The 12,176-nt window shown below is 37.2% G+C and overlaps 1 protein-coding gene across 1 annotated transcript; it reads right to left on the reverse strand.

The window, feature by feature from the left end:
* Nucleotides 1–2,191: 2,191 nt before the first annotated feature.
* Nucleotides 2,192–4,321, reverse strand: LOC132061139 (uncharacterized). The gene is made up of 5 exons (XM_059454004.1): nucleotides 4,315–4,321; nucleotides 3,396–4,216; nucleotides 3,152–3,253; nucleotides 2,471–3,070; nucleotides 2,192–2,380 (listed from the first exon to the last, which is right to left on the reverse strand). Exons 1-5 carry the CDS (start codon nucleotides 4,319–4,321, stop codon nucleotides 2,192–2,194), a joined length of 1,719 nt encoding a protein of 572 aa, XP_059309987.1.
* Between the last annotated feature and the right edge of the window lie 7,855 nt (nucleotides 4,322–12,176).

Here is a 12,176-nt window from a genome sequence, read left to right on the forward strand (position 1 = left end):
AAGTAATTTTTTTTAAATTTTAATAAAAAAATAATTTTCAACCCGTCCCACTTCTTCTTCTTTATTCAACCACCACCCTCAACCTCTCCCCCTTCTCCTCCACCTTCCCGCAACCCCTCCCCCACCCTCCCTTTCTTCTTCATCCCTACTCCCTTTCTTATTGTATAACCACCATTGTTTCCAATGAGCTTCAATATTTTCCAGTGAACTTCCATTTTTTTCGATCTTCTTCATTTTTCGGTCACCAAATTTGCATCTAATCTACCTATAAAATAAATTTTATTATTTTTTATTAAGTGGGATATTAAACTCATCAAGCTATTTTCAAAGAAATTAAAAAAAAAAATGAATGGCAAGGAGGAACCACTGCTCGTCCTCCCCCATCACTGCCAAGAGCTCCGCCATCCATGAAGGCGGAGGAGAATGGAGGGTGGAGGGGGGGGGGGGAGCGAGGGTGGTGGCGGTGAAATGAAGAAGAAGGGTTTGGGGGTGGGGTAGGGTGGCGTGAAGGTGGAGGAGACAGGAGGGTCCGGTGGCGGTGGCTCTTGGCAGAAGAAGAAAGCGGGCTGGTGGCAGATTGGTGGTTCCGGTGAGATGGGGTGGTGGTGATGAAGAAGATATAATTATTGGAGGATTTTAATGGTTAATTAGGGATTAATTAGTGTAAATATAATTAATAAAAAAAAATCAAATGAATAAAGAAAAGGAAATGAATATAAAATTAAAATTTAGGAAATTTCCAAGGTGGCGCTGACGTGGCGCTGATGTGGCGAGAAAGTGTGTTACACTTCCCATTGTGCAACTGGTCATCAGTTTGCAGGGGGTAAATAAATTCACTTTTTAAATGTTTAGGTGTGTAATAGGTCGCCTTAATAGTTTGAGTGTGATATCGACATTTGGGGTATAGTTTAGGAGTCAATCTATGTCTTTTGCCTTTTGTGTATGAAAACTGTATGAAATATGTATATCTCGCTCAAGGCTTAGAGTTCTCACATTTTACACATATGAAAATTGTATAAAAGGGTATGAAATATGTCTATAATTGTATAAACTTTGTATAAAGTTCATATTTGGTTTTAAAATTTTTTAATACAACTACAACAATATTGTATACAACTTTCATACAATGTTAATACAAAATTTTCTTCTTGTTAAATGAACATGAGAGATAAATTTTTGGGGGTGGCAGAGTTCTGAGAGAGACATGCCGTAGGCAAAAAAGCCACTTTGTCGGCGGAGCAGCGTGAGAAGATGACCACCAGACTCTTTAAAAAGTTTCAACTCCATCCACCATATTGTTACCAGCAACTCCGCCTCCATTATCCACCACCCCTGCCTGTCCTCTACTCGACTACACCGACATTCAACCAGTGGTAATTCCTTGTTCAACTAGTGGTAACTCTACAAAGACAAATGGTGAAGGAAAATAATGTTTCTGTGATCAAATTATTTGTGCAATGGTCCAACTTACCACCTGAAGATGCCACTTGGAAAGACTATCAGTTCCTCAAGGCTAATTTCCAAATCTTGATTCCCATCCTTGAGGTCAAGGATGTTTTGATGGAGGAGGGTATGTCATGATCTCAATATATTAGTAGTAGTAAATAATTGCTGAAATGTTGTTGTTGTGTGGGTTCGAAGCTGGGCACGCGTAAGGGAGTATATTAACTAACTTTTAAAAGCAACGACGGAGATTACATTTCAATTAATGAGCAACAAGGGCCAGGATCGTACCACGTCAGCGTTAGTTGTTATAAAATGTCAGAGGAGAGAGAAGAAGGCAACGAAAATCAGGTTTCCTTTCTTCTTCCTCAATTCTCTTCTTCCTCAATTTCTCTTCTCCTTCTTCTTCTAATCTCTAGTCTTCTTCAATTCTGCAGATTCATCTCAACAATGGAGAATTGATTCTATCCATTAGTATAGTTTAATTCAAAGAGTTTTAAATCTATCATTTGAGTTCCATTTTACAGTTTTTATATATAAAGAAAATTATCCCAAAAAAGTTATTTTTTTTGGGCAATAAAATGTGAATTGTTACCATACCAACAAAAGCAATTACATCTAAAAGAGCACTCATAACCTTGGCCTTAGCTTAGAGTTAGTGAGCCTCAGAATCTAGTTACATAGTGAATCAATAACATGGACAAATTTTCTACCCTTCTTCGTACTCCTATACATGTTCAGTCTTTCTCTAACTACATATTGTATTTGCTCCAAAGATAAATTTGCTCTGTACAGTGTGTCCTCTAAATATCTTCTGGTTTCTAGCAGTCCAAATGTTGTAGATGGTTGCCCCATATATGGCAGTCAACACTTTCTTCCTGAACCTGCTCCATTTCTTGCTTTTTATCCCCAGTAAAGTTTCCTGCACTTTTTGTTTCTGCAATTTAATACCCAACTAGTGCTGCACTTCAGACCACACTATTTTGGTCCAAGTACAATTATGAAATAGATGTACTACATCTTTCACCTCATTCTCTGCACATAACTCAAATTCTATAGTGTCACACTTCAGTCCCATGCCATGTACTCTAACCTTAGTAAGTAGTCTCTCCTGCGCAGCAAGCCAAAGTATGAATCTGTGTTTTGGCAGAGCAATGCTAGTCCAGATAAGATTAGCAGTCTCCACCTTTGCTCTAGCCCGTAACAGATCCTGATAGCCATTTCCCACAGAGTATTTCCCTGAAGTAGTCAAGCAATAATGGCCATTACTATGCCAATTTGTCATTCTAGATTTGATCTTGTGCAACTTCTTCCAGTACCAACTACAGTCACTTGGTGGTATGTGATTCCAAAAATCATCAGTATTATTCATATATATCCCATGAACCCATTTCACCCATAGCAAATCAGTTTTTTCCACAATCCACCAAATGAGTTTGCCTACTGATGCTAAGTTCCAAAACTTATAGCCTTTAATGTTCAGTCCACATTGCCCCTTTGGCCTACATATTTTCTCCCAATCCACCAGGTTTATTTTCCTTGTTTCTTCAGTGTTTCCCCATAAGAACCCCCTATATAGTTTATCCACCTCCTTCAACACACTTTGAGAGAGAATGAACACTGCACCCTAGAAGTTGTGTGAGGAAAAGAGAACAGATTGTATTACTTGCAATCTTCCAAAGATAGGATAAATGTTTGTTTGCTGTACCTCTGATTCTTTCAGTGATCTTAAGACACAGTTGATGACACTCCAATTTGTTCCACTTCTTAGGTGACAATAGTAGTCCCAAATACCTGATGGGAAATGTATCTGATGCAAAGCCAGTCATTCTCAATAGTTTTTCCTTCATATCATCATCTACCCCTACAATGAATATGTTAGACTTGTCATTATTTGCTACCAATCATGTTGTTGCTGAGAAATGTTGTAAGGCTTCCATAACTCTCTTTACAGATGTTTCAGTTGCTTTGCAAAATTTCATCAAGTCATCTGCAAATGTCAAATGTGTTAGTTGCATTTTTTTGCACATAGGATGGAACCTAAAATTTGGTAGATTGCCCATCTTCTTCAGAACTCTGGACAGGTATTCCATTACTAGAACAAATAGCAAGGGTGATATGGGGTCCCCTTGTCTCAAGCCCCTTCTCCCTTCAAAATACCCATGACTATTCCCATTCACTTTAATGGAGAACTTAGTGGTAGTCACACATAACATGACCAGCTGAATAAACTTAATGGGAAAACCAAATCCATGCAACATTTCTTCTATAAACTCCCATTTCATCATATCATAGGCTTTCCTTAAGTCTATCTTCACGAGGCATCTAGGAGTGGTTTTTCTGTTATAATGTCTCATTAAATCATGACATATAAGAACATTATGAACTAGAGTTATTCCACTTACAAAAGAAGACTGAGTGTCACTCACCAGAGCTGGTAATATTTGTTTCAGTCTCTTACATAGCATTTTAGAAATGCATTTATAGACCACATTGCAACATGCAATTGGTCTAAATTGTCCTGCATTCTCAGGATTGATCACCTTTGGTATCAGTGCTATGCTAGTAGCATTTAGTTGGTGCAGCATCTTCCCAGTACTCAGTGTTTCCAGTATTGCCTCTGTGATGTCTTCCCCAGTTAAGGCCCAAGTATCTCTGAAAAATCCACTGCCAAACCCATCTGGCCCTGGGCTTTTATTAATATTGATCCCAAACATTGCATCTTTTACCTCTTTCCTAGTGTAAGGCTTTACAAGTTGGACTTGCCGCTCAACTGTAAGAGTGTGACCATAGTGTAAAAAACCAAGATATGTCTTTCGTTTGCTTCCTTCATTTTCTCCCAACATATGCTTATAGAATCTGACAAAATACCAGCCATTTCTTCTGGATTATGGTGCACCTGCTGATTCTCATCCTTCAGTTGAAATACAGACTGCTGTAGTTTCTTTTATTTCAATATTGAGTGAAAATAGGTGGTATTATCATTACCTAGTTTCACCTATGTGGCTTTGCTCCTTTGTAGTAACAACATTTCTGCTAGATAGCTGGTTTTTTTGAATTTTCTCCCAAGTTCCTTTTCTCTCTATTGGAGGTTCAGGTCCAGTGGATTCAGTTGTAACTTTGCTTGCACATCCAGTAGGTTCAGTCTATCTTCTTTCACCTCATTCATTATGTTGCTGAATGCATTATTATGCAGTTTTCTCAGATTAGTCTTCAGCAATTTTAACTTTCTGACCATTTGATACATCTTGCAACTACTAATCTTCTGTTGCCACCCCTCTTGTACAATTCTCAAGAAATCTGGATGCTTACTCCATACATTGTAATACTTAAAAGCTTTCTTCTTCCTAGGTGGTGTATGCATAAGTGTTATATGGGCTGGGCTGTGATCACTTATGCCCTCAAGAAGAAACTGCGCCTTACAGGATGCAACTTTGTCTAACCAGTCTCCATTCACAAATACCCAGTCCATTTTTAAAAATACTTTACTGTTATCCCCTTATCATTCCAAGTGTAATTGCAACCACTTCTTGGTAATTCAGAAAAACCACAATAGTCCAAGCAAGCCTGGAATTCCACTACTTCAGCCATGGTTACATTAGTTCCCCCTACTCTGTCTTCACTATGTAGTACAGAGTTGAAATCACCAAGTATGATCCATGGTATGGAATTACTACCATGAATTTGACAAATATACTCCCACAAAGCCCTCCTCTCTTCTTTTGTGTTGTAAGCATACACAAATGTAATAAAAAACTAGATTTGCAAAGGTATATGTATCACCTGACAAGTTAGAGCTTGTGAACTCTCACTAATTTGTGTTACCTTGTAGGTGTCTCCTTTCCATAACATCCATATTCTACTATTATAGTGGGATAAATAATTTGTACTGTACTCCCACCCTCCAAACACTTTTTCAGCTACCCAACTAATTTTGTTTACCTTTATTTTAGTCTTTAATAGACATAATAAATCAACATTCAGATCATCACAAAGGAGTTTTACCTCCTTCTGTTTTGAGGGGCCATCCCCTCCAACAGAGTACATTAACCATCCCCTGTAGGGACAGTGTTTGGCCACCCCTTTCCCAGGTCCTCTCCACCTGCTTCTGATACTTCTCATCATCTGGTTGTACTGGTTGAAATGAATTTGACATCTGCATTTCACCCCCTTTAGGTTCAGCAACTGCTTTGGCCCACTTTTGAGATTGTATTCTCACTGGTGACTGTTGCCTATTGGTACTGTTCTGCTTATTAGCTTGCTGCTTGATTGCACTTTGTTGTATAGAAACAATGGCCCTTTCTTACTCCTTACTAGCATCAATGACTTGCTTTCCAACAACAGGACAGGTTGGTTTTTCATTATTTGGAGCAGTCACTACATTCTCAGGCTTCTTATTCTTTCTACAACTAGCACTTTCATGCCCATACTTGTGACAATAAGCACAAATAGAGGGCTTTCAATCATATGTGAATTTTTGAGTAATCACAATCCCCTTTTCATTCCTGAATAGAACTTCGTCTGGCAGTTCCTTGCCCACCTTTACTTCTATCAGCAACCTAGCAAAACTCAGCCCCAATTTCTTCTCTGTTTGCTTATCCACTATCTAAGGTTTCCCTATCAGACTTCCTATCTTGCTCAAACCCCTAGGACTCCGATTGAACTCCAACCCTGGCAGTTTAATCCAGATTGGAACAGATTGTAATTCCTCTCTAGTAAACTCTATGTCAGGTGTCCAAGCTTTGACAATAAAAAGGTTTGTTATCAAAGTGGTAGAACCCACCTTGTACTGCATCATTTCTTCCCTCTTCACTGTCAAACCTTACCAACATGATACCATTCTTCATCATCACCACCTTGTTAATTCCTTTCTTCCCCCAAATTCTCTGAACATAGCCATTTAATACAGCAAAAGGGGGATTAGCACCCAGCACATAGCATACTACTGTGTTTTGCCAATATTCAATCTCAGATCCTATGTCATCTACTTCAATTTCACCCATTAGTTGGTCCCCAATATTATCCGAATTCACATACTCCAGTTTGAAACCAACATTCGACAGTTTTGAGATATCAAAACTATCCCAAACAGTTTTAGTAGCAGTTTGCTTACCAGTGCTCTTTTCATGTTGCTCAACTTCGTTTTCCCAGGATTGGGAATTACTACTTCCTTCCTTCTGGATAACTGCTTCCCATTCCCCAAGTCGTTCCTTAGCCGGAGTTTTAACTTTTGCTGGAATCTGCTCAATTGGACTATGACTCGGTGATTTACTTCCACTTTGCTCTGGATTTATTCAGTGCAGGTATCATCATATTCCCCCTGTCCTCCATGTTTGCTCGTCTCTTCCTGTTCCTTACTTGTATTCATTATTTTTGCCTTACTTGGCTTCCTATCAAAAAAGTTGTTGTTCTTCAATTTGTTCGATTAATTGCTTGAATTAGATCGAGATCATTACAATATTTTCTATTATTAAATTGCTCTACTAATTACTTTTCATTTAAAAATGAATATATTTGACTTCATTAAAAAGTAACTTTGCGAAACGCAATAAACTCTCTTTCGTGTGTTTACTTCAAAACATCTTTTAATCTCATATTCTCTTTCATTTTTGTCCTTTTTCTCTTTCTCATTGCTTTGGGATAAGGCATCATTACCTACCCCCCACCCCCACCCCCCCGGAACTATACCCGAAGTTGCTATAACACACCTTATCCTTTCCGGGTCCTATTACTCCCCTAAACTTTTTTAAAACGAAATAATTAACCCCCTAAACGCTGATGTCCACTCTCAGATGGGAAAGTGACATACACTCTCCTTGCCACACGTATATTTCTTTGTTTTCTTTTAATTTTTTTCTCTTCCGTGTCATTTTCTTAAAAAAAAAATGAAAAAAATGAATTTTCTTCAAAAAAATAATATGAAAAATTGATATTTAAAAGATCTGAAAATTTGATTTTTTTTTTAAAACCCATTTAAAAAAAAAAAAGGAAAAAACTAAAAACATGAATTTTTTAAAAATATCGAAAAAAGAATTTTTTTTTAAATATCGAAAACTTGATTATTTTTTTAAAATGTCTTAAAAAAATCATGATTTTCATTTTCTTAGGACACTTTTATTTTTCAAATAAAATTTGAATTATTAAAAAAAATCTGAGAAAAGTGTTTTTCTTGTCAAAATGTGAAAAAAATGAATTTCATAAAAAATTTGAAAAATTAATTATTTTTTTAAAATGTGGAAGCCCGTTTTTTAAACTAAATTTGGAAAACTAGATTTCTAAAAAATGGATTTTTCATATTTTTTAAAAACAATTCAGTTTTCCATATTTTAAGAAAATGCGGATATTTTAAGTAAAAAAAATAAGTTTTCCACATTTTTATGCTTCTGGGAGAGTGAAACACACTCTCCTTGCCACGTCTCTTGCCACATCAAAGCATTAAGGGGGGGGGGTAGTAATTATTCCATTTTTAAAAAGTTTAGGGGTGGTGGGGTGGGGATAGAACCCAGGAAAAGATAAAGTGTGTCGTAGCAACTTTGGGTATAGTTTTGGAGTGGGGGTGGGGGGTGGGGGGTGGGGATGTAATGCTACCTTATCCCCGCCAATGCTTTCATTTTCTTCTCTTTCTTTCTACCTTAAACAAATTTAACAACATAAGCAAGCCTATTGAATTTCCACTTAAAAACAATTACAAAATTTAAAATGTTGTAAGCAAAAAATCTTATTGCACTTAAACACACAAGATTGCATTAATGAACACCTTGTGTACAGCGTTAAACACATGTATATATTGATTATACATTATTATACAATGATATACATTTAATATACATTGCTTGAAGGAAAAAAAATTCAAACCTGTCTCTACCATTATACCATTATATATTGTACAATCTTATATGCCTATGTATAATCTTGTATAATTATTAGTATATACATAAATATATGACTATATAAAGCATATACATGATTATATACGGATATACAAAGTATATACATATCATAGAGATCACCTTCCTCCATTCATAATCCATTAACTATGAAAAATCAAGTTCAACTCAAGCGTCCATCAACACCCCAATCTCCATTTTCCGTCAACAAACACATCAAAACTAAGCAAGAAGAAGAAGAAGAACCAAGCAAGAAGATATGGTATTGAAGATAACATCGGCAAGATCCTTCTCACAATTTTTTATTCCTCCTTCTTCGGTGAGTGATTCGACATAAATCTTATCATCGTCGTAGAAATTGAATTTATTATTGCTATAAGTACTAAGCGTCACTTTGGAGATGAGAAATTACCCATTGAAAAAATTGAGAAAGTAATGTGAATAGAAACACTCAATGCGATTTCACCCTCAATAATCATCAAACCCAGCTCAATTGAATTCCAATCGAACACCCACTTTATAATCGACTTCCTTGAGCTATTTCCGACAAAATGGAACCACCCATTTGAAATTTCACACAAAAAAAAGAAGAAAAAAAGAAGAAGATAGATTTGAAAACCCCAGAACGAAGAATGTGATAATGGGTTGCTAACTAGAGATCAAAAGATGGAATGTGCACACAGAGAGAGAGAGAAGGGAAGGGGGGGGGGGGGGGGGGGAAAGAGAAAGAAAGAAAGAGGAGCGGCGGGGGGAGGAGGAGCCTTACCTGTAAAGTCGCGATCGAAGGTGGCGTTGTGTGAGAAGTAAGTAGGATGGGCTAATCGGGTAAGTAATGGAAAATTGAGCGAAATTTGGAAATCTAGATGCCCGATGGGAATCTAGGAGTAATTGTCTCAATAAATAAAAAATGTCTTTTCAAAAATATTTAGACAAAGTTTCTCATGAGTCAATCTAAGCTGCATAACAACTCAATAAAACGGATAGAGATGAGCCGAGTTAATAAAACAAGCGGGTCATTAACCCGCCCAAACCTAAACGAGTGGATCATGATTTTATGGGCTAAATTTGCCACCTAATAGCGCCACCTTCCTTAGCTAGTCTCAATGCATGATAAGTTTACATCACTGCATTCAATACCATCAAAATATATTAGTGATAACAAAAATTTCTTCAAGATTTTGATCAACAGTCAAGATATATAGTTAAAGAGTAATTGGAGTCAATTTCTAAGGGGGGAAAGGGAATTCACAAAAAAAAAAAAAAAAAAAAAAAAAAAAAAATCTTACTAGAAGCAATTTATGTTATAGTACATGCATGACAGTAGTGTAATTGAAATAACTTAAGTTAAGATCATTTTCTAACTTTACTTCTCTTTTTTGGAAGAATTGCAAAAAGAAAAGCATATAGACACACAAAAACTAGGTAATTTCTTATTATCTATCCAAGTTTTGATGGACAGAGTTATCAAGTATCATATTGGTGTGGTGAGAGGTAGCACCGTGAGATTAATCAAGGAGTATGTGTCACGACCCAAAACCGTGAGGTTTCCCAAAACCGTAAGGTTTCCCAAAACCGTCTCTAGACCTGTACAAGAGTTTCTAAGATTTACAACTCAAATGAAGTACCATACAATCTAAGTACAACCTCTGTTTTAGAATGAAAGTTAACATAAAGCTTTGGAGTGGACATCGTGAGATCTTTGGAAGCTAATGAAATCTCGAACATAACCTTTAAAAACTCTACACTCCAAATGGAGTACAACAAGAGTAGTATTAGTACAACACACGTACCGGTAAGCGTCATAGGCCGACAACAATTAGGAAAACAATCATGACAGATAGAAGTCAACAGATAAGAATGTAGGCAATCAAACGCAGTTAATAGGCATGCTCAGATAACGGTCGCAACAATTAGTTACAATATAGTAATCGTCTCAGAGCATGGGCATAGATAGAACCTTCTAATCCTCAATCCATTAGTTTTCTAAATACAGACTCATACATGCATAACCTGCCCAAACTCATATCAATAAAAATGTCTTGCTAGGTTCAATTCATATCCTCAGTCATATTTCTAATCCTCAATATGAGTCCTCCTTACAAAGAATCCTACCACGTAACTTAACAAACCTTTAATGAGCATTACACAACCAAGGAGAGGATAACAAGAAAATCACAATGATGTAAATGTAGTGCACATGAATGGGAATGTATGCAATGCAATGTCCAGTCCATACACACATGCTACGGACAGAAATTCTCCACGTCTCGGTAGTTATGACCCATGGAGGACCCGCGAAGTTCATGTACCAGTCACTCCGCACACAGCCCAGAGATGACTTCCACGCTACTAGCCACCCTGCACACAGCCCAGAGATGACTTCCACATTACTAGCCACTCCGCACACAGCCCAGAGATGACTTCTATATCAAACCAGTCCACAATCTCGGATGTTCCTTTCTCTCTTATCAACACCAGTACCAATCCCAGTCCGTATCAATGAATCATGTAAATGTGTATGAATGCTATGCATGATGTCAATATCAAGTGTAAATCACAATCAACTAACATTCGTGCCTCTACATGAGCATACATCACAATACTAACCCTATATCGATGTTCTTCCTTTATCGATGATAAGTGACAAGATAAGTGAGAGATAGATGTATTACAACACAACATAGAAAATGGGCAACAAGCCTAACACCTCACACGTGGAAACAAGTCAAACCACAATAAACAAGGCGACGAGCCCACAAGGTCCAACAACAATACCAACCTAAGAATATCCATCCTAATTTCATTCCCGAAGGTTTACATGCTTCCTCCGTCACTCACTAACTTCTACATATGCTTCGCTAATTGAAATCCAACCAAAAGGTAAATAAGGCATCAAATTCAACATATAGCACATGGTGTTAGCCCAATCATGCCAACAAGCCACAAGTCCACATGGTCACAACAAAGACGACAATATTAATATCATAAAATGGCGACAAGCCACACATAAATAACACCAACCTAGAATATCCATCCCAACACTATGTACGAAGACCTAAGCATGCTTTCTCCATCAATCCCTATTGATCACATACCCAATCCTAATCGGAGCATGCTTTCTCCATCAATCCCTACTGATCACATACACAATCCTAATCGGAGTCTAACTCAAGTAAGTCGTAACCTACCTCGAAGCCGAACAGGTGCCATGAACATCCGTTTGAACTTCACCTTCCATTTTCGGAACATGCCGAGACGAGTAGGGTCTAGGAAGGCAAATAAATCGAGTAAGCATGCGTTCTGAACATATAATTTGTTATAATCCTCGAAGGGTTCCAAAAATGCCTAAGAAACGACCCTGGGCCCACAAGGGTAAAATCAAAACTTTACCTTTTGAACAAGTTTACTAGATTCTCCAATGAGTACTAACCCTAATTTACAGTCATCTATCCCAATTAAGCCATCAATTTTATTTCAAAAAACCCCCAACTTCAAGAAGAACCCTCCCTTAACTCATTTAGAAATCAATTCCAAAATAGAATTTGGACTTAGAAAGTAATTTCTCAAGCTAATAATCCACTATTACTCCTTAACCAACAAGGTTTTAGTAAAAGAACATCATTTGCCCACCTAGGGTTTTGCTAATCACAAGAGTTTCTCCCAAATGTTTAGAATTCCTAACAAAATTTCAAATAAAAGGAAGAGGAGGGACAAAAGGAAATGGAAAGGGTCAAGGTTAGCTCTTACCCTCTTCATTGGCCATGGAATAACCCTCAAGAACTGCTCCCTAACCAGCAAACAAAAGAATTTGGTGAAATGAGGGTACAATCCCGAGGTGAAAATTTA

Source organism: Lycium ferocissimum, chromosome 6 (assembly GCF_029784015.1).
Source record: "Lycium ferocissimum isolate CSIRO_LF1 chromosome 6, AGI_CSIRO_Lferr_CH_V1, whole genome shotgun sequence".
Lineage (NCBI taxonomy): Eukaryota > Viridiplantae > Streptophyta > Magnoliopsida > Solanales > Solanaceae > Lycium > Lycium ferocissimum.

Bases quoted from the DNA above. Each gene is read 5' to 3' on its own strand.
- LOC132061139 (XM_059454004.1), bottom strand. The intron at 3,254-3,395 runs GTAAAGAGAGTT...GCTTTGCATCAG, and splicing joins GCAAAGCAACTGAAACATCT to ATACATTTCCCATCAGGTAT. The intron at 2,381-2,470 runs GTGAAAGATGTA...ATTAAATTGCAG, and splicing joins AGTTATGTGCAGAGAATGAG to AAACAAAAAGTGCAGGAAAC.